The sequence below is a fragment of the Ursus americanus genome, chromosome 22 (genome assembly GCF_024610735.1).
Source record: "Ursus americanus isolate L20-20 chromosome 22, mUrsAme1.1.p, whole genome shotgun sequence".
Classification (NCBI taxonomy): Eukaryota; Metazoa; Chordata; class Mammalia; order Carnivora; family Ursidae; genus Ursus; species Ursus americanus.
In genome coordinates this window covers 15,241,998-15,265,146 of record NC_142148.1, presented here as the reverse complement: position 1 = coordinate 15,265,146, position 23,149 = coordinate 15,241,998, and the positions used below count along the sequence as shown (strand labels likewise).

Genomic DNA, 23,149 nt, shown 5'->3' with positions numbered 1-23,149 from the left:
TGGTGCAGGCTTTGGAATGAGATTGACCTTTATCTAAATCCCCAAATCTCTATTTTTAGCTATGTGATCTTCACCTCTCTGGCCTTATAAAAAGAGAGTAATACTAACACTTACCTTATAGGGTTATTAGGAGTATTAAATGAATTAATTCTAGTAAAACACTGAGAACGTGTTAAGCACTGTTTATCAAATAATACATACAATTGGGGATAACGTTACAGGATTCATAGGAGGATTAAATGAGATAATACAGGTAAGTAAGCACATGACAAGCTCTTAATCACGGTTAGCTATCTTTATGTCCGCAAACTGGCTCAAAGGTGAGAGGCCCTTAAGAAAAAAGGATGAGCAATTTGCAGCCTGATGCTCTGCGACATCCAAGGGCGGTCCGGCCTCCTCCTGGAACGAGAATCCAACCGGCTAGGATAGGTAGGAATCCACAAATACCTCCAGGGGTCCCTGGAGCAGCGCTTCCCAGAAATCGCGTAGAACTTGGCCGCTTAAGAATCGACGGCGCTTCGCCAGAAGCCCCAGGATCTCGGTCCGAGGAATGAGGGCCAGGCCGAGGTGGAGATGGCTTCGTGGCCTGAGTCCCAGTGTCCCGGGCGAACCGCGCGGCACCGAGACGGCACCGCCAACGGACTCGAGGCGGACGGACAGTCGGGGTTCCGGGGCGCGCCCCGCGCGCCACGTGACTCAGGCACCGCACCACGTGGTCCCGGCTGGGTCCTCGCCGCCCCGCCCCACTTGCGCGCGGCGCGCCGCTTCCGGTGGGGGCGGAAAGCGGAAGTGTGGGAGGGTCTGCGGGGCGGGCTCGGGGAGGTCCCGGGGGAGGATGGAGCAGTGAGCGGGTCTGGGCGGCTGCCGGCAGCACCATGGAGACCGTGCAGCTGAGGAACCCGCCGCGCCGGTGAGGGGCAGCTGGCTGAGAGGCAGGGGGTGGGAAGAGGGAAAGGCGGGAACTGGCGGAGGGGAGGCACCGGGTGCGCCCCCGGAGGGATGGACCTGCGGGGCGAGGCGATCCTAGCACCTGCTGAGTGGGGGAATCTTCTGTCGGGAGGGGGTCCGGCAGAGAAGAGCACGCGCCAAGGGGGATAAACGTGGGGCTGGTTGGGGAGAGCACTTGCTGTTGGGGGGCCGTCCTGGCGGAAGGGGGCACTGCTGAAGGGAGCAGCCACTGAGGGACGTGGGGACAAGTTAGGGAGAGCACCTGCCGAGGGCGGGGGCGCTTAGGGGGAGGCCATGCTAGGAACGATTCATTGAAGTAGGGGGGATGCTGAAGCAGGATGAGAACCGAGAGGGGTATGGGTCAGGAACACGCAGAGGAAGGCTGGGTGGACTTTCTAAGGGAGGGGGTCCCACTTGAGGGGTGCAGTGGGGAGGATCTGTTGAGGGGGAAAGCTCTGCGCCTCGGGCTGAAGGCGTGCCAGGAAAGGTTGAAGGTCCAGCAAGGGAGGGCTTCGTGCAGGATAGCATTTAGGAAGATTTTTCCGGGTAGTGTCCCCACTCTAGGATGAGGATGACATCTTTCATTCCTGATGCCCCCCTGCCTTCCTAGTTTTCCTTACATCCTCCTCAGCTTTTCAACCCTGACATTGGGAGGTGGAGAAGGAAATAAGAGGATATTTTCAAGTAGGGCAAATTGAGGCCCAGAAGAGTTGAGATACAGTCCTATGTATTTCCTTCTTTGCTGTAGGTCTGGGTCACGACCTGACCAGACTGAGCCCTTTTCAGGCCTCTATTGTTTTGCATCAGCTCCAGATCCTGCTGCTACCTGGAATTGTTTTAAGTCAAGATCAGGGAGCTGGCTGATCCTAGAAAGGCTGAACTCCTGCGTTGGTTTTAGTTATATCATTGATTTGCTCCGTGGACATCAGGGTCTTGTGGCACTCTGCGACATCTGGAGAAAAGTAGAGAGCAGAGATCAAAGGAGCCATGCTTCTCTGAGGTGCAGCGTAGTTAGCTTCTATTTTACAGAGACCTCTGACTTCCTGCAGCAGAATGAGCACTAAAAGTAGGAAGTGTTCAGTGTGTGGGAGTGTGGGGCAAAGGAGAGGTGAAGGGAAGGGATTGGCAGCCTGGGCTGCGCACTTGGGGTTTGTTTGAAGTGCACAAACATTGCAGGAGGCAAATAGCTGGGTGGGATGGACTCATAGTTCACCCACTGTAGTGTGCTGAGACGAAAATGATAATGATTCTTACACATATGGCACTTACTGGGTGCCAGGGACCATTCTCAGTGCTTTCCCTGTCTCCTGGTGAACCACATGTAATTGACCTATAAAAATGCTAATTTCACGTGGTTCAGTTTATTATGACTCTTCCGAGCCTCGCAACAATCCTATGAGGTGGTTATCTCTATATATTTCACAGGTGGTAAAACTGAGGCACAAAGAGTTTTAAGTGATTTGCGGGAGGTTCCACAGTTACTTAAGTGGCAGAGCTGGGATTTTAAACCAGGTGATCTGGTCCAAAGTCCATGCTCTTAACTGCTTCCTCCGGTGCCTCTCTGGAAGTACCCCTGTTTCACAGGGCCTGTGTATGTTAGCAAGTATTTGCTACAGCACCATAGTGATCCAGTTATAAATGTACACTGGTTATATTTCTTCCCGAAATATATTCGTTGCTTATCCGAGGTCTTGGTTTAATTGAAAAGAGGATTAGGAATCTGAGTTTTGTTTCCACCTTTGCCTCGTGTTATATGATCTTGGGCAAAAGCGTGAACATTTTTGCTTTTTGGCACACTCATTCCTACACCGTTTGGATTTTAAGAAATTTATTAAATGTGCAAGAGAAGAACATTGCAGGGCTGAACTCTTGAATGACTGGTGGTTTCCTGCTCATCATAACTAGTGAAGTACCTAATCTGCGTCCGATTAACTTTATTACTTGCATTTATTAGGACTGACATGTCAGTTTCACAGACTGGGTAATTTAAACAACAAATGTGTTTTCTCCCAGTTTTCTGGAGGCTCGAAGTCTAAGATCAGGGTGTCAGCAGAGTTGTTTCTTTGAGGCTTCTGTCCTTGGCTTGTATATGGCTCTCTCCTTCCTATGTCTTCACATGGTCTTCCCTCTGTACCTCTCTGTGTTCTTATTTCCTATAAGGACACAAGTCATATTGAATTAGGGCCCACCTATATGACCTTGTTTTACCTTAATTACCTCTTTAAAGGCCCTGTCTCCAAATAAAGTCACATTCTGAGGTCCTGGGACTTAGGACTTCAACATAAGAATTTGGGAGGGGGCAACGTATTCATTTTATTATCGTTAAAAAAAGTCACCAATTTATCTTACACGTGTGTTGTGACCATATGAAATTCTGAATGGAAAGACGGGATAGGTATACATAAATAAAATGAATCTTAGAAGAGTTCTAAGATGGGAGAAAGAGGCTTGAGAATTAGCCAAATCTGTGAGTAACTAGTTCATAAATACCCTTTTTCAGAGATTCAGTTGGCATGTGTTTCCAGTGAGGGTTGGCGATCTCAATGCAGGAAATGCTCTTTGTGTTCGTGAGCTTGACATTTGTGTATGACTGAGTGAGGAGAGATTAAAGTTGATGGCTTACGTAGGAGATTATGATTTTTTAAAAGTGAGCTGGCGTTAGGTAATAATAGTGTGGTGGATGATGTAGAGGGCATTTCTGGGATGCTTGTCTGTCCATGTGGCCGTCTGACTTAGGAGAGGAGCATCGCCCGTGTTTGGTCCATGGAGACTGTGTTGGCCAGACCTCTTCTTTTATGAGCAAGCAGTGAAACTACCTAGGACTCAGGGAAGTCCCAGCTGAGAGCTGAATCATCAGTCAGGCTGTTTTGTGCTTCTTCCATGAAGAGTTACGGTATAAAGTATCCTTGAGAGTCACTTATCAAAAGGTTTTCCATAGAAATCTTATTTGTTGATAATCTGGTAATCCTTTTTAGGGTGGAATTCTGTTCTTTTGGAAACTCACGAGGATTGCTGATGAAAGTTTCGGATTCCCATTCGTTACATTCATTGATCCATGTAGGAAATATTTATTGACCACCTCTGGGTTATCAGGCAGCAGAGAGATAAAGATCTATTAAGCCTGGATCAAAAGCAAACAAAAAACTGGGCACCTGGATGGCTCAGTCGGTTAAGCGTCTGCCTTTGGCTCAGGTCATGCCTGGGATCCAGCCCCATGTAGGGCTCCCTGCTCATTGGGGAGTCTGCTGCTCCTTCCCCCTGCTCTTGTGCTCTCTCTTGCCTCCCCCCCTCAAATAAATAAATAAATAATCTCTCTTTCTCTCTCTCTCTTTTTTTAAAGATTTTATTTTTTTGAGAGGGGGGAGAGAGAGAGAGAGAGAGAGAGGCAGACTCCCCACTGAGTGGGGAGCCCGATGTGGGACTTGATCCCAGGACCCTGGGATCATGACCTGAGCCGAAGGCAGATGCTCAACTCACTGAGCCACTCAGATGCCAGAATAAATTTAAAAAATCTTAAAAAAAAAACCCCACACAAACAAAAAACACAAGTAGATTGTTTGAGAGAAGTCTCTGAGCAGGTGTATACAGTTTGTCTGTCAGAGGATTATCAGGGGCTTGCAGCTGTTTCTCATGCCAGGCGCAGTTTCCTTTGTTAGGTTGTGGTCTCAGAGTAGTTGAAATAGTGAGTTTTGCTTTTTGTAAACCACAAAGTCAACACTTCAAAGGAGCACATTTTGATCTTTCTTTGTATAAGCTGCTTAATTATACTTGAGAAATGAGGTATTGTCCATTGTTTATACAGTTATGAATTGAGCACTTCACAAAAAACCCCCCTGGTTCGTGCGATGTTCTTTCTAACGTCTGAGTTCATAGACATTTCACTTCTGAAGTTTAAGAGGAGTTTCACTTCAGCCCTTTGGTTTGAAGCTAGTTTTTATGATGTCACTGGAATTTAATGTTTAGGACCTTTTGACTTTCAAAGGTCACTGTGGTCATTTTGTTAATTTTCGAGTTGTGGCAATTACTGACTTGGAGGATTTCTCCATTTCTTTAGTGTGTAGTCTCTGACATTTATAGAATTACGCGAGATTGTCCTTTAGAGATCAGCATTTATGGGTGGATACACTCGATGTGTTCAGAGGTTTCTTTCTTTTCTTCTGGTTTTGCTATTTCCTCCAGGAAGGTACGTGTGTGTGTGTGTGTGTGTGTGTGTGTGTATGTAATTCAAGTCTTCTCTTGTAAAAATTGGTATTGTCCAACTAGTTTAAACCTTTCCTCTACAAATAAGCCTCCAGTGTTACTACTTCCATAATTTCACCATTTTCCGAGCTCTCTGTTTTTTGTTGTTGTTGTCCTTTGTAGCTTCAGGAACCCATTGTGTGGAAGATACACCCCCCCCCCAGATATTCCTTGGCAAGCTCCTTCTTTAAGCCCATTAATAATTTTCAGACATCTCAGTTAAAAAAAATATTGTTAATATATAACCTCCCCTGTTTGTTATTTACTATGTCTAGCATAGTCGGACAAACCTGAATAAACAGGGAAGTATAAGCCACCATGTATCTTTGACTCTGGGGACTTGTTGGAGGTACACAGCCGCTCATGGGAGGGTCTCTCTGAGTCTGTTTGAAATTCCTAGCTGCATAGTTATTTGTTGCTTTTGATCATTTCTAAACTAAGTGTACACCTTCCACTTTCTGTTTCTGTGATACCTATAGAATCCCCGTTTTGGCCGAATTACCAAAATCTTGCTAAGGGATAGCAGGAGTCTCTATGTCTTCCTTGGCCTCCAGTCTGAGACCATGTTAATTCATAGTTAACCTTACATTAAACATCTCTTCTGAAGAGATAGTTAATGCCATTTTAATTCATGGAATCTCAAGATTTAAATGGATTTTAAATGTTCTACCAAAGCTTGAATCCACTCTGTAACATTTCAGCCAAATGATGATTCATTTTCTGTTTAAGTTCTCTAGTGATGGGGAGCTAGGGACTTCTTAAGGCAGTCCAAACCATTTCAGAACAACTTTTGTTATTAGAAAATTTCTTTTTTTAAAAAAAATTTTATTTATTTGAGAGAGAGAGTGCATGTGCGGGAGAGCACAAGCAGGGGGAGGGACAGAGAGAGAGGGAGAAGCAGACTCCTGGCTGAGCAGAGACCTTGATGTGAGGTGATCCCAGAACTCTGAGATCATGACCTGAGCTGAAGGCAGACAGTTAACCGACTGAGCCACCCAGGTGCCTTGGAAAATTTCTTATTCCTGTTGAATTGAAGTCTGACTCTTGGGAGTTCTCCACCCTCTGGTCCTGATTATGCTCACCAGAGGGACCCAGGACATGTGTAATACTGCCATAGACAGCCCTTAAGTCTCTCAGATTGAGGCTCCTGGCTGGCTCAGTCGGAAGTGTGTGTGACTCTTGGTCTCGGGGTCATGAGTTCAAGCCCCACAATAGGTGTAGAGATTACGTAAGTAAATAAAAAACTTAAAAAAAGAAAGTCTCTTAGCTTGCCTTTGTTGTTGTTTACTAGTAAAGACTTGGTAGAACAATTCCTAAGATGCTAATTGTAATATAAATAATGTATTTTGTGGCCTAGTTGCTAGCAAGTAAAATGTATTTTATGTTTTTATTTCTTCATTCACAGGCAGCTGAAAAAGTTGGATGAGGATAGTTTAACTAAACAACCAGAAGAAGTGTTTGATGTCTTAGAGAAACTTGGAGAAGGGTAAGTATACAGAAAATATAGGTAGACCAGTAGGTCCCATCTTTTTCTTCCCCCAACGCTAGAAGGAGCTGAACCTTTCTCATGTCAATAATTCACAAACCTAAGGGGAAGGAAGAGGAATGTTGCACATGGCACTCCTCTGAGTGGGGTGGGTGGGAAATTTACAGCTTGAAATGCCCTTTCCCTCTCCCCGCCCCCCCCGTCACCGTTATAGACAGATTTAGTGATGCCTGGTCTCTTCAACACCGGGGGCATCTATTTTCTCTCTTGTAGAATCCATAGTGTACATGATTTTATGTATGTAACAACTCTAACTAGTCTGTACTTCATTAAAAATTTTTAATTAGTCATACATTTTTATTTGCTGTTCTTAGTTTCTGATCAATATGCAATAACAGTTGTTTCCATAAAGTGGAATTCAGCGTTTTAGTTTGTGCAGCTTTGTGAAATATAGTAAATAAATCAAGGACTGTCACTACCTTTACAACTTCTAAGAGATTGAAAAACCCAGGTCAGGAACCAGTGTACTTCTTGAAACCCAGATTTGTGAGTGAGTCTATAAAATACTGCTGAAATGGTATTTAGTAATAGCGGTTTTTTGTGTATCATTCAGTGATAGTTTCTGCATTAATAAGCAGGTGTGTGTGTGTGTGTGTGTGTGTGTGTGTGTGTGTGTGTGTGTGTGTTTAGTCTCTTGAGAGTACTTCTAGTTTAAGAGAAGACCTGAAATATTAACTTCTAAAAATTTCTATTGTTTAAGTGCCGTGTGCTCCTTGAAATCAAGTCTTACACGTCATTAGATTATTTGGGGGTTTAGTGTTATTTATGTCTAATATAGGTGAGGAATAATGTTAAACCCGATCCTGGATTACATGGCATAGGTTTTCATGGATTGCCTCCTTGTAAAAAACATTAGTCATCTTTTTGTAAGTTGGAAAAATACTCTTTGGAATCAAGCAAGACATCAAGCAGAGAAGGGAAGTAAAAGAGGACACCAGCTGTGCTGTTAGAAGACAAGTACAAGATGATTCTGAAGACTGCAAGTTGACTTGGCATCCTTAAAGGTATGGGAAAATGACAGTCCCTCCACATCTCCTGTCTGTCCTTTTCAGCTTTAGCTTGGTCTCCTTGCTATTTTCCTCAAGGAAGTGAGTCTAATGCCCTTAATCTAACAGAGCTCACAGGTCATCCTTTGAATAAGATAAAGCACGATAGGCATAATTGAATATGTAACTAACTTGTTTCTTTCATTTTTAATAGAAATGTGTTACGGTAGTCCAGGCATAGACTCTGAAGTCAGACTTCGTTAAAAACCCTTGCTCCACTGTTTATTAGTCACAATAAACAAGCAAATTACTTAATATTTTGAAGCTTCATAAACCTCAGCTACAAAATGCAGATATTAGTATCACCCTCGTTTGGGTTATGTCAAGTATTACCAGAGATAATAGGGGTAAAGTACTGAGTACAGCGCCTGTCACATAGTGAGTGCTCAGTAAGTGGCAACTATGATTCTTTTATTTTTAAGCCTACCAGCTGAAGCATTTTTCAGACCTTATCATGTCAAGTCAAAGTTAGATCTTAAATCTTCAGTATATTTAGGCATTCCTAAAGGGAGCACTGTTTGGGTTGATTGGGTTTGGGGAACTCCAAAAGAAAACTACAGACAAAAATATATCAGGAATATATTCTGATAATATAGGAAGGGGAAACTGAGCTAATTAAGATTGTTTTAAATTGTCTTTTAGACCTATGCATGTCTTCATCGAGGAACTTGGAAATTTCCTTACAAAGATAAAACCAGCAAGAAAATCGAAATTAAGCTTCAGATCTTTCTCCTTGTGTTATCACCATACTGTTGTTTTACGTGATACCACAGATGCTTGGATTTCTGTTATCATGGCTGAATGAACCAGAACAAGCTTCATTTAACTAACAGAATCCTGAAGGAAGACCTTAACTCCATTTAACTGTCTAAACACAAACTGCCATGCCATCCTTGAACTGTTCCGGAAAATGAATAGACTATGAACACTCACTGACTTGTGTCTTACGAAATGAACTCTGGCCGATGGACTGTGTTGGATTCTCTGGAGGCCACAGTTGTTCTGTGTATGGAGGAAATCCTGTGGATCTGTGGCAGAGTAGAGCCAACACTCCAGACCAGGACGAGTGGACCATGCTTGGAAAGTGTTTTGAATGAGCGCCTAGCACCTTTTTCCTTCTATTATACTTAAAGTTTTACACCTTTTTTTTTTTTTTAAAGATTTCATTTATTTATTCGACAGAGATAGAGACAGCCAGCGAGAGAGGGAACACAAGCAGGGGGAGTGGGAGAGGAAGAAGCAGGCTCATAGCAGAGGAGCCTGATGTGGGGCTCGATCCCGTAACGCTGGGATCACGCCCTGAGCTGAAGGCAGACGCTTAACCGCTGTGCCACCCAGGCGCCCCTAAAGTTTTACACCTTGACTCACTAAAGTTTTTATCATAGGATCATAAAAATACATCTTGCCCCTGGTTTTGTAGCTAGTGAGTGGTGTTGTTAAGACTTGTATCTAGTAAATTTGGCTTCAGATACTATATTATTTCTGTTTTTCCAAATTGATCCTTGCCTTGTGTGGCTTGTATGGAACCCCTACTTCCCCACCATTTTTATTCTCTGCCAGTCAGAATTCATTGAGTCACTGCAGTTTTTGTTGTAGGGAATCACATCTTATGGGATTTGCCTAAAAGTGAGCACAGTTGCTGAAGCCTTCTAAATTCTCTTCAGATTACTGTAAGTGCAGTCTGTGGAATCATGAATCTTAATTGTTCATACGAGCTATTGGAGCATTCCTGGCTCACAAGATAGCATAGAGAGGCATGGAGAGTGTTCTGGTGGAGATTGCTGAGTATGTGCGGGGACCTCTCTTTCCATTTCAAATAGATAAAACTAATGAATGAAAATTAAATTATTTTTATTTTTATTTTTTTTAAAGATTTTATTTATTTGACAGAGAGCACAAACAGGGGGAGTGGCAGGCAGAGAGAGAGGGAAAGGGAGAAGCAGGCTGTCCGCTGAGCAGAGAACCTGACATGAGGCTCAATCCCAGATCCCAGGACCCTGGGATCATGATTTGAGCCAAAGGCAGACACTTAACTCTCTGAGCCACCCACGCACCCCGGAAATTAAATTTTTAAATAAAAGGACACATGGCCAGCTATGGACCAGGGATGGAAAAGATATGTAATAGTAAGAGGAGAGTAAGGCTTGCCCTGTCCTTGTCAGGAGGTGGCAGGTGAGCTTCCTACACGAAGTTGTGGGATGGATGAGGATCCCCATCTATGAACTGGAGCTGACATAAATTTGCTTGATCACAGCTAGAAAGTATCATATGCCTGTGGCCTGGTGGGAAACGTGGAGGTACTGGTTTGACAACAGGAACCGGGCCTGGACTGCATTCAGGTATGGGATCTAGAGAGGCAGAAACCCCCAATTCCTAACAGAAGACCAAGTTTAAATTGTACAGTCTAGATGATGGGCTGAGAGAATCGTGAAACCATCATGACATCATGAAATGCTCGTGGCAGTTAGCATTGTATAGAGGGAGATCATTCAAGATGAAAGGAAACCCATACAAGGAGTCTATTGCCATGAGATAATGAGCAGAACAAATGGGAGAATTCATATCCAAGGAAATAGAAAGAATGGAGCAATCTCAAGAGGGATTTAACATGTTCGTCTACAATTTTCAAAAAGATGAAAGGAGGGAATAACATCCTTAAAAGAAGAACAGCAGGTTATGAGCATGAACAGATGGGCTCCAGGAAAAATTATAGTTGGGCATCTTGACAACGATTGAAGTTCTGGAAGCCCAGTAAGTTGGAAAAACAATGAACTAGACAAGCTGAAAGAATGTGTGAATTGAAAGATAGAAATGAGACTGATCACAAAATGAGGACAGAGAAATACGGTGTTAGAAATCAGGAGGATGGGGGCGCCTGGGTGGCACAGCGGTTGGGCGTCTGCCTTTGGCTCAGGGCGTGATCCCAGCGTTATGGGATCGAGCCCCACATCAGGCTCTTCCGCTATGAGCCTGCTTCTTCCTCTCCCACTCCCCCTGCTTGTGTTCCCTCTCTCGCTGGCTGTCTCTATCTCTGTCGAATAAATAAATAAAATCTTAAAAAAAAAAAAAAAAGAAATCAGGAGGATGGCATGGATTGAGGAGGTGCAATATGGGTCCAGTAGGAATTCTAGAAGGAGATAGTGGAAGAAAGGAAAGGATAGTAGAAGAGAGGGAAAAGATAGTGCTGCGAATTTCCAGACTTGAAGAAAAACATGTGCCTTCAGATGAAAGAAGCTTATGAAATGCCAAAGAAATCAACTCCTAGTTACGTTACAGTAAAATTATAGAATGTTAAGGATAAAGAGGAAATCCTGAATGCTACCGAAAGAGAGGTTAGAATGAAAGATGGTAATATGATGATAGCCGACTTCTCAGCAGCAGTAGAAGCTGGAAAACTGCAGAAGAGGTGCTGAGGGAAAGCTATTGTCCAAGAACTCTATATCCAGCACAATGGATTTCAAAAAGAACATGAGATACAGACATCTTCACACATATGGGATCTAGTATGTGGAATAACTTTGGAAAGTAACAGAATGCCCAACTAGCAATGGCTAACCAATAAGGGCATTTAATAACTAAGTAATAACAAAGCTGGGGTGAAAGATTCCAGAACGGTTAATTGGCTTGATAATGGTTTAGCAGTTGTGTTATTTTCTATCTCAGGATGGCTGCATTAATTTCACGCATCATGCCTTACGTAACAGTAGCCAAAGTGGGAAAGGAAGTGGCAGGTAAAAATGGGCCGCCTTGTGTGTTTCTCATCAGAGAAGAAAGCCTCTCTCAGAATCCCTTCAGCAGAATTCCCCTCAAATTTCATTGGCCAGAGCTAGGTCCTATGCTTACTACTAGTTGAGTCTGGCGGAAGGAATAGGAACGCTGACTGCCTGGACCGCCATGTTTTTATTCCCTAGAACCAAGCCTTTGCTACCTCAACAAATCAGAGGTTTATCTTCATAAGGAAGAAGGGGCACCAGGCAGGCCTTCCACACATGGCCAGCAGTTGCCTTTCACTGGGGAAAAAAAAATTAGTAACTTTCAAGGATCATTATACTAGTTTTGCCAACAGAAGGGATTCTGAAGGGATGGAAAATTTTATGTGTTTTGCTTTTTTTTTTTTTTTTTTTTTAGTTTTATGTTACTTTCACAGTGAAATGGTTCTGGAGCATTATTTTGGCATCTAGAGCTCTCAGCTACTTTGAAATATCAGGTGGTGCTGTTCTGCTGATGTTTTTTCACCAGGACAGTATGAAGAAGTAGGTGGGTTTGGGGAACAGGAAAGCCGGCTTACTCGTTATGTTTTCACTGACAACCGTCAAGGTTTCCACTGAATATGTCTTCAGTGTGGGGTGATGATGGTCTCTCATTTGACCATCACAACTGTCTTGTAGTTTGTATTATCATTTTCCAGGTGAGAAAATTGAGGCACAAGAAGGTTAATATGTATGTAAATGATGGCTAATATGTCATGAGGGTAGGGCTCAGATCCACGGTCTTTCGATTCTAAATTTCCTGCTCTTTTAGGTACCCAATTGAATGGACATACAAGCTTTTTTTTAAATTTTGATAATAAGCTCGTAAGGGAAGATGGAGCCAAAGGCTTTCCATGTGCTCTGTTCACCTGATACTAGCATTTGAAGGGGCTTAGATTTTTAATTAGTTTCCATGATGCTTTAAGTACTGTTGCAAACAAGAGGAACAGGGACAGAAGAACCTCGTGGTCTGGAGTGAACACAAGAACACGTAGACCCCCATTTCAGCATTCTAGCACAGGTAGATGGGGGGGGCGGGGCATAAGCTTTGTGTTCAGACACCTGGATTCATGTCCTGGCCTGACTACTTAGTTTTCGTCTCTGTGACATTGGACGAGTCCTCTAACCTCTGAGCCTTTACACATTTTCCTGTAAAATAGGGATAATGACCTCTTATTTGTTTTTGTTTTTTTTTGTCAGGATGAATTGGGATGATGCACAGTTTCTAGCAGACATCAGACATGCAGTGCGTGGTAGCTACTATAATAGTGATTGCTTTGTAGGAATACATTCAGTAAAGGTTAAATGTGAAGTTAACAAGTTTTTTTCCCAAAGTACTTTAGCTATTTTCAGTTTTCAATGTACTAGGCATCTAGGGATATAGATTAGAACCACGAGTTGCTTTTTTTTTTTTTTTTTAACCGCTTTTTATCTCTGGACTTGCTTTGCCTTTATAAATGTTCTCTTTCCCCCAATTACAGGTCCTATGGCAGTGTATACAAAGCAATTCACAAAGAGACTGGTCAGATTGTCGCGATTAAGCAAGTTCCTGTGGAATCAGACCTGCAGGAGATAATCAAAGAAATCTCTATAATGCAACAATGTGACAGGTAAGGGCATGCGGTGTTACTCTGGAGAGAACATAGTTTTGGATTAGCTGTGATTATTTAGAGTTTAACATGTACAGATGAATTTACTTAGAGATTTGGTGGAAGAGAGAGTTGAGGTGAAATCACTACTCATGTTCTTTTCGGAAAAAATTTGATGAAGAAAATGTGTGTTTTAGTAGCTAGACTTTTATAGTTTCTATTTCTGCATAGATTTTTTTTTCAGTGAGCCCCTTTCACAACTAGGAAGAGGAGGCACAGAGGCAGAAGGTGGTGGTGCTGACTTTTTTTTTTCTCTTCTGATAATGATCTCTTTTACTTCCTATTGAGAAAACATTTCTTCAGAGATAGCTAAGAAGAGATAATCCAAATACTTTTAGCTCTAGAAACATTAGAATATCAGATAGATCTAAAAAAGAGAATGCTTTTTTATGTATTACTGTTCCTTTCTACATTTAAAAAATAATTCTTCAAGCTCAGAGTAGTTAAGAATTTTATTTTTGAGGAACTAAGATTTGTCAAATGCTGTAAGCAGGAAGTCAGGCCACCAGGCGACCGCAGAAAAGCACGTGGTTTGCCCTGAAATTCCGTCACAACATGAGTTGGTCGCCGTGATGGAGCAGGCTTCCCTACTACTGTTTAAATTTGAGAGAGACACACATTTAGGGGCAACACCAGCTCTAGAGAGTTGAAAGGAGGATGAGAACGTCTTGCACCAGAGGCTGCTTCCATTCCCCTGAAGCTCTTCTGGTCACCAGATCAGCTTGTACCTCCTATTTGTAAAGCTTCAGCATTGGGGCAGACGGGCTCCCTACCAGGAAATTTGTCTAAGGAGCCCTTAGATCTCACAGGCTTGTGAATGCAGTTATTTCTCTTCTCCCTCCCTCCCTTTCTTTTATTCTTTATACTTTTGTGGTTACTCTTTACTAGACAAAACCCTCATATTTCTTGACCAGATTGACCAGAGTTAGGTAGCTTTCCTTTTCCCCCGCTATGAGATACAGTATGGAAGCTCTTCCAGTCGGCACACTAGGACTTTGTCACTACTTCTTTTTTTTTTTTCTTTTAAAGATTTATCTACCTATCTATTTATTTTAGAGAGAGAGAGTGAGCGAGTGAGAATGCGGGGAGGGGTAGAGGGAGAGGGAAAGAGAATCTCAAGTAGAATCCCCGTTGAGCATGGAGACCGATGTAGGGCCCGATCTCACGACCCCAAGATCATGACCCTAGCTGAAATCAAGAGTCTGATGCTTAACTGACTGAGCCACCCAGGTGCCCCAAGGGACTTTGCCACTTCAGATATGCTACATAAGAGCTGTGTTTCAAACAGAGTATGCAAATATCTTTAATTAAAGAAGTGTTGTTTCCAAGAGCCTACTCTGTGCTAAGCATGGTAAGGCGTACAGAGAAATACAGGGCAGAGTTCTTGATCTCTGGGAGTTTACAGACAAATTGGACAGGCCAGGCCTATATATATATAGGCAAATCTAGCTGACGATACAATATAGAACATATTCCAGCACTAAGTAGCTGAGATTACTTGCCTCGTAAAGGCAGTAAATACTATAGGAATTTAAGGCAGGGAGAGCAGATATGGTAATCTGTACTTTCAGAGACTTATTCATCCATGTCTTCATTAATCGTCTGTGTGTGTTTCCTGCTGTCCTTGTCATTGGCATTTTTCTCAAGGGTGAAGGGGCATTTGAAATTCTGAGCATTAATGAAGCTGAGTAGGTGTTTAGCGTCTTCAGTTTTTATGCAACGTTATTTAGCCCTGATAACAATCTAACCAATTAAAGCTGGTAGCTCTCAGTGGGCAGATTATTTCATTTTAATAGGATGTTTGACTTTTCTCTGAAATCTCATTTGGTTTCTCTCTTCAAGCTTGAGACCAAAATTCCAGGTCTGATACTGAATATTTTTTCTTTTTAAAAATTTTTTTAAAGATTATTTATTTTAGAGAGAGAGGGAGAGAGCACAGGTGCACACGAGCAGTGGGGAGGGACAGAGGGACAGGGAGACAAGCAGACTCCCTGCTGAGCGGGGAGCCTGACACAGGGTTTGATCCTAGGACCCTGAGATCATGACCTGAGCCAAAGTCAAGAGCCGGACACTCAACTGACTGAGCCACCCAGGAGCCCCCTGAATATTTTTTCTTTATAATAGGTTGTAGTGTGATTTTGTTTTTTCTTATTACAAAGTACATATGACTTCTTGGAAAAATGTAAGTAAAAAGAAAATAGGGGTGCCTGGGTGGCTTAGTCATTAAGCGTCTGCCTTTGGCTCAGGGCGTGATCCCGGCGTTCTGGGATCGAGTCCCACATCGGGCTCCTTTGCTGGGAGCCTGCTTCTTCCTCTCCCACTCCCCCTGCTTGTGTTCCCTCTCTCGCTGGCTGTCCCTCTCTGTCAAATAAATAAATAAAAAAAAGAAAGATAAAGAAAAGAAAATCACTTTATCCTTTGGAGAGATAATCATTGTTAAATGCTATTTGGTATACATAGCCTTCCATATCTCTTTTTGGAGTTTTACCATGCTTACAATTATGTAACCTGTACTTTTTTCCCCTTTCTTTCTTTTTTTTTTCAAGCAAGATATCTTCTCATGTTATCAAATATTCTTCTATAATATTTTCCATGGATTCATGGTTATCACATTATATGTCTATATCATTATTTCTTAAATAAACTCCCCAATGTTGAACATGTAGATGGTGTCCAAGTTTTCATTGTTAAAATAGTACTGTGATGGTAACTTTCTTTTTGAATAGCTGTAGTTCTTTTCCTGGGATGTTCTGTAGACCTAGAAATGCAGGTTAAAGGACCCATACATTTTCTCACTTTGATTATTATTTAGAAAATTATTATTATGATTCGTTACTTACACTTTTATCAAGAGGGTGCCTATTTTCACCTTAAATATGAATAATTGGACTTTTGAACAGAGAAATTTTCATGTATTGAAGGCTGTTCCACTAATTCGTATTACTGCTTTCTCTTTAGCCCTCACGTAGTCAAATATTATGGCAGTTATTTTAAGAACACAGACTTGTGGATCGTTATGGAGTACTGTGGGGCTGGTTCTGTGTCTGATATCATTCGATTACGAAATAAAACGGTAAGTGTACCTTCTAGAACAATGCGGCTGGGCTAGTCTTTGGCCTTCTATTCGTGGGCACTTTCCTACTGCCATATCCAGAGAGATGACTGTCAGATTTCCTCTTTTCCATGATTCTTTCCCCCTCTGCTTTCTGATGCCTCCTAAAAGTGATGTTTTTGACACCAGCCCAATCCAGTGATATTTAGCATGAGTTGGGAAAGAAAACAATGACTGTTAAATCTTGGTGAAGCAATGAATTTTAAATGTTTAAATTTAGATTTGGTTTTCTCCTACCCAGCATGTTCACAGATTATCTTCTTCTATGTTCTATTAATCAGAGAATAATCTCTGTGAAAGATTATTTGCCCTTACTGTGATCCCTGGGATAAAAGCTAGGAGTCAAGGGTTCTAATTTAGGTTCAGTTGCGCATTCAGTAAGTATTTCTAGAATACTGTTCTAAGCCCTAGGGATACAGTAGTAAAGAAGACAACGACCCTGCTCTTGTGCTCGTACATTTTCTAGTAGGGTAACCAAAAAGCCAACTGATGGTAACTAGAAAAGAAATACCAGATAGTGGTAATTTCTTTGAAGGAATGGACTGGTGGAGAGCACTCGGTGATCTACTTGAGAGTGGAGGGCTGAGAAAGGCCACTCAGAGAGGTGGCATTTAAAGTAAATCTTGAATGACAAGATGGAGCTATGACTTCTAAAAGAACATTCTAGGTAGGGCAATCAGCAGTGCAGAGATCCTGAGGCTAGAACAGGTTTGGCACAAAGAAGGCCACTGTGAGTAGAGGGGAGAAGTGAGAGGACCTGCAGGAGATGAAGTGAGACAGGGGAGCAGGCCTGGATTCTGTTGGTATTGTTGGCTGCGGTAACGAGTTTGCCTTTTATTCCAACTGCAACAGGAAGCCATTGCCGTGTTCTAAGCAAGTGAGGAGCCATCTGATGATGTACATTTTAGAAGATAAACTGTGGCTTCTGTGTGGACTGTGAATGGATAAAAGTAGAAGCTGGAGACATCTTAGCCTTTAGTTTTTTTGTTTGTTTTGTTTTAATGAGAAAAACAGGAATAATACCTATATTAAATATTTGCAGAATTGTGAAAATTAAATATGTGAAAGTACTTTGTACTTTGTGAGACACTCTATAAATTGTAAGGTGAGAATATTTTAAAACTCAGTTGTATCCTCAAAAAATTAAAAATAGAACTACCCTAGGATCCAGTAATCATCCTACTGGGTATTTTCCGAAAGAATACAAAAGCTGGTGCTAAGGGATACATTTATGCCTGTGTTCGTTGAGGCATTATTTACAGTAGCCAAATCATGGCAGCAGCCCAAGAGTCTGTTGGTAGATGACTGGATAAAGAAGATGTGGGGTGTATGTGTGTGTGTGTGTGTGTGTGTGTGTGTGTGTATTTATATATATTATTCAGCCATAAAAAAGAATGAAATCTTGTCATTTGCAACAATATGGATGGATCTAAAGAGTATAATACTAAGCAAAATAAGCCAGTCCGAGAAAGGCAAATATATAATTTCATTCATGTGTGGAATTTAAAAAACAAAGCAAATGAACAAAGGAAAAAAAAAAGAAACAAACCAGAAAAACAGACTCATAACTATAGGGAACAAACAGATGGTTACCGGAGGGGAGATAGTTGGGGGATGGGTGAAATATGGGGATTGAGAGTACACTTACGGTGAGCACTGAGTAATGTATGGAATTGTTGAATCACTGTATTATACACCTGAAACTAATATAACACTGTATGTTAACTATACTGGAATTAAAATAATTTAAAAATAAAAAAATAAAAATAAAACTCAGATGTGACTTTTGGGTTATCTAGATGACTATAGCCTTTTCTTAATTTACATTACTCAGAGTTAGTATGTTTTTCTAATCAAATAGCAAGTTCTTTAGCTAGGAATTATATCCTACCATAAGATATATTTAAAGAAGTCCCAAAGCTTAAATAATTTATTGAATTAAAAATTGGGCCCCAGGGGCATCTGGGTGGCTCAGTTGGTTGAGTGTCCAACTCTTAATCTCAGCTCAGGTCTTGATCTCAGGGTTTTGAGTTCAAGCCCGGCATTGTGCTCTGTGCTGGGCATGGAGCCTACCTAAAAAAGAAAAAAAGTTGGGTTCCAGGCCTTCTTATATGCAGCATTAAGTTATTTTATTTCAGGTATTTTGAAACAATCCAAGTTGATGGCACATTTGATGTTTTAGTATTAGTTTATTGTATTTATGTAATTTTTAGCAATTAAGTACTGATCTTTAATTATTAGACATTATTTTGTAAAATGTTTTAATTCTGTCTTGTCCAGCACGATAGCCTCTAGCTATGCGTGGTCATCGAGGACTTTAAATATGGCTAGTCTAAATGGAGATGTACTATAAGTATAAAATAACAATTTTGAAGAATTACTACAAAAAGAAAAGCATTAAAGAAAACTTTACATTTTTTATATATCGATCACATGTTGAAATGATAATATTTTGGATAAATATGGTAATAATATATTATTGAAATTAATTTTGGGGAGCCTGGCTGGCTCAGTTGGGAGGAGCATGCAACTCTTGATCTTGGGGTCAAGAGTTCGAGCCCCACGTTAGGTATAGAGATTACTAAAAAAATAAATAAAATTAATTTTGCTTTTTTTTTTTTTTTAATATGGCTACTGGAAAATTGAAAGTTGTGTTTGTGACTCACATTGTATTTCTATTGGGCAGTGCTCCCTTAACCGATTAGCTTAACTGGTTAGAATAAGGCATCAGTAAGCAAGTCATATGAACTGTCTTCTCTTAGGCCACAGAAGGTACCCAGACTCTAGCTTGTAACCTTGCCAATAGTGTTTGCTTGGACTGCAGTGAGAGCACTGTCATTTGTTAGCACAAATTACTTGTTTGTCCTCCGCTTCATTTTCTTTAAAATGGTGATGATAATTACTTATTTCATGTGATTTTTATAAGGATATAATAAGATTACAAAAATAGTGCCTACTGTAGGATAAATGCTTCATAATTACCTAGTTTAAATTTTATTAGAGTGTCTGGCTCATAACTGATGCTTATTAACTATTTGTTGGCTGGTTGCATAGTAGTTATTAAGCCACGTGTCATCTTCTGTGCCTGACATCATTTGATTTTCATGACATTCTTGAAGAAAGGTGGTAGTCCTATTTTATAGATTGAGAAACTGAGACCAAGAGAAGTTCGATAACTCATTTAGGTCACACAGCTAGAGCATAGAGCCAAGGGTAAAAACCAGGTCTTTCTGATCTTGAAACCCATGTTTTTTGCACACAGCATACTCTCTCCTAAACGTGAGTTGTCAAAAGGGAGACTGAGAGTTTGTTGATGGATTGCATCTGTTTAGCACTGGAGTTGGGTCTGCACAAAGTCAGCGTGGGACTGAGCAGATACTCTGTGTCGATCAGCATTCTTGCTCTCATTTATTCATTATCATTCAACAACTATTTTTTCAGGACCTGCTATGTGCCAGATGGCTTTCTTGATGCTAGGGATACAATAGTAAACAAACCAAAGACATCGTATTATTTATTTATTTTTAATAAGTTAGAAGGTTTATGTATTTATCTGAGAGAGAGAGAGACAGCATGCATGCATGCAAGAGTGGAGGGAGGGGCAGAGGGAGAGAATCTTCAAGCAGATTCCCCACTGAGTACGGAGCCTGACGTGGAACTCGATCTCACCACCCTGAGATCATGACCCAAGCTGAAACCAAGAGTTGGATGCCGTTACCCAACTTAGCCACCCAGATGCCACCCAAAGACATTTTAAAATGGGGCTTATGTTCCTAATAGGGAAGATAACACATAATAGGTATACAAATAACGTGTAATATGTCAGATGGGGATAAAACTGTGTTTACCAACAAGGTAGGATAAAGGGGTAGAGAATGATCTAGGAATGGAGGGAACTGAGGAAGGTCTCTCTGACTTTCTGGATGAAGAGCATTGTAGGCAGAGAGAACATGAAATGAAAAGGTCCGGAAATGGAAGTGTGCTTTGAGTGTTTGGGGAACAGCAAGGAAGGCTACGAGGCTGAAACAGAATGAGCAAGGTAGAAAGTAGTAGAGGACGAAGGTAGCTGGGAACCAGATCTTGTAAGACTCTGGTAAGGACTGGCTTTAATTTTGAGTGGCTTAGGAAGCCCGTGGAGGGTTTTGAGCAGCTCTGGCTTGCATTTCGAAGGTTCGTTATGGCACACTGCCATGTGGAAAATACATTGTCCAGGGTCAAGGGCAGAAGCAGCAAGACCAGTTAGGAAATTATTAGGATAGTTCAGGCAGGACATACTGGTGGCTTGGACCAGGGTGATTAGTGATTGTACAGAGGATATATTTGGATATATTTTGAAGATAGGGAAGAGCCAGAGATGACCTCAAGGTTTTTGGCCAGGTCATCTGAAACTGCCTATCCCTAAGAGAGAAGACTGTGGGAAGAATAGAGTAGGTTGGGTGGGTGGTACGGGGAGGGGTGGGGTGGCAGAAGAAATAAAGAATTTGCTTTTGACGTGTTCTGCTTATGATGCTTGTTAGGTATTCAGTTGGAGATATTGTGTAGGGGGGGTCCATGAATCTGATGTTTGGGAAGAGATGGGACAGGAGATGTAACTTTAGAAGGGGTTAGTGGAGTGACGGTATAAATTCTCAAATGCTGTCACAGGTTGAATAAGATCTTATATTCTAAGAAGGGAGCTTGGATCTGATTTTTTCCCCTTTTTTGAGTGTAAAATTATGTAAACTGATAGAATTTTAATCTTTCATTCTGTTTTTAGTTAACAGAAGATGAGATAGCTACAATATTACAATCAACACTTAAGGGACTGGAATACCTTCATTTTATGAGAAAAATACACCGAGATATCAAGGCAGGAAATATTTTGCTAAATACAGAAGGACATGCAAAACTTGCAGATTTTGGGGTAGCAGGTCAACTTACAGTAAGTAAAAACGTTACTTCTGTTGGTAACTTTCAGCTCTGTCCGGAGAAGGATTTCCTTTCGTTTAAGTTATTTTTTCAGTAAAATACTCGATTTCATTGTACTTGTAAAAAGGTGCTAGTAAGTTACGAAAGATCTAGTAGTTTGAGATCCTTTCCTGGGGTTTAGGTCCCATGGTTTAACTTTGATAAAAATAAAAGCTAAAAGAAAAAGTGACAGAGTTGAAGTTTAAATTCTGTTCATCGTATTTGCAAAAGGAAGAAAAATTCGATCCAAACTGCTTTCCTTGAATAAGACTTAACACCTTCTCAACCAGGTAGCAGTTGGCAGTTACTTGACTGAAAACTGTCTCCTCGTCTGGTTCCAGGATACAGTCTTTTGATTCGCCTCCTACCTCATCAGTGTATGGCAGTGACAAAAACCATGTTTTCAAAATAGGAAATACAGAATTACCTGATTTTGAAAAATACCTAAGTATATATGACATATACGTAGAAAAATAGAAACAGCTCTGGACAGATACGTACTAAAATTCCCAACAGCATTATATATCAAACAGTTTTCTTGGGCGGTTTTTGTTTTTAAATCTGCCTGGATTATGTTAGGAAGCTTAATAGGTATTGCAATGGCACAAAAATTGCTTTGATGTTTAAAAATCAGGAACTTATTCCATATTGTGATTACTGGGCCTTTCAAAAGATTTTGTTGTTAACATATAAAGTGCTTCTAGGGAACAATTTATGCTTCCAACTGTAGTATATAAATGTATATAAATCCATTTTGGGGGCATCTGGCTGGCTCAGTTAGTAGAGACTGCGACCCTTAATCTCAGGGTCATGAGTTCAAGACCCACAATGGGTGCGCAGCCTACTTAAAATAAATAAATAATTTTCCTAATTGTGTTGGACCTTTTAAAAAAATATCTCTTTGCTGAAGAAGATAAACCAAAACTTTAAAAAATTATATATTAAAATTGTTAATCCTTTGTTACATATGTTGAAACATCTTTTCATAGTTTGCTAGTTATCTTTTTACTTTGATTATGGTTTTTCTTTAAATACTGAAGGTTCCAAATTTTATATAGGGAAATCCACCTCCCATTTATGTTATGGTTTCTGCCTTCGATGTCACCTTTACAAGTCTTTTTCTGCTCCAACATTATATAACTGTTCACCTATACTTCCTTTTAGTACTTTCTGGATTTTGTTCTTTGTATTTAAATTTTCAACCTATTTGAACTTCCTTTGGTGGAAAGTAAGTTAGGAAATTAAGTACAGAATTTTATTTTATTTTTTTATTTTTTTAAAGATTTTATTTATTTATCTGACAGAGATAGAGATAGCCAGCGAGAGAGGGAACACAAGCAGGGGGAGTGGGAGAAGAAGCAGGCTCATAGCGGAGGAGCCTGATGTGGGGCTCGATCCCACAACGCCGGGATCACGCCCTGAGCCAAAGGCAGGCGCTTAACCGCTGTGCCACCCAGGCGCCCCAAGTACAGAATTTTATAAATCACTAGCCAGATGCCTAGCACTTTTTTTTGTCCTTTGCTTGGTAATTTGGAATGACATTTTAATCATATCTTCAATCTGTATGTATGTGTGTGTGTGTATGCACACATATAAATACACATACGTAGCCATCGTCTGTTTCTGGATTTAATATTTTCCCTAGTTATGCTACTGCACTAATATAACTTTGTCATACAGATCAAGCTGGGTTAGTATCCACTCATTACTCTCAGTTTTCAAAAAATTTCTAGATATCCAAATACTCCTTTCTAAATAATGAGTTTTTCAAGGATATAATTCTTGAAAACAACTTTGAGTAGCCCTATTTGAAAACTGCAAATTTAAGTTTCAGAGCAAAGGAAATGACTAAGCGATAAGTTAGTTCCTGTCCTAGTTTTTTACGTAGGACTGACAAAGTGAGATCAATTTAA

At 41.0% G+C, this 23,149-nt stretch overlaps 1 protein-coding gene across 3 annotated transcripts in view; it reads left to right on the top strand.

The window, feature by feature from the left end:
* The first annotated feature begins 789 nt into the window (after positions 1 to 789).
* The window catches only part of STK4 (serine/threonine kinase 4), an 86,947-nt gene continuing 64,587 nt past the window's right edge, over positions 790 to 23,149 (top strand). For 2 of the 3 annotated variants that reach the window (XM_045804712.2, XM_045804715.2), the window contains exons 1-5: positions 790 to 910; positions 6,593 to 6,673; positions 13,010 to 13,138; positions 16,136 to 16,250; positions 21,046 to 21,210. In XM_045804712.2, coding sequence (XP_045660668.1) covers positions 876 to 910; positions 6,593 to 6,673; positions 13,010 to 13,138; positions 16,136 to 16,250; positions 21,046 to 21,210 — 525 coding nt within the window. In that variant the 5' untranslated portion in view covers positions 790 to 875. Of the gene's footprint in view, positions 911 to 6,592; positions 6,674 to 10,033; positions 10,119 to 13,009; positions 13,139 to 16,135; positions 16,251 to 21,045; positions 21,211 to 23,149 lie in introns of those variants that run through there. The other variant, XM_045804714.2, reaches the window with a different exon arrangement.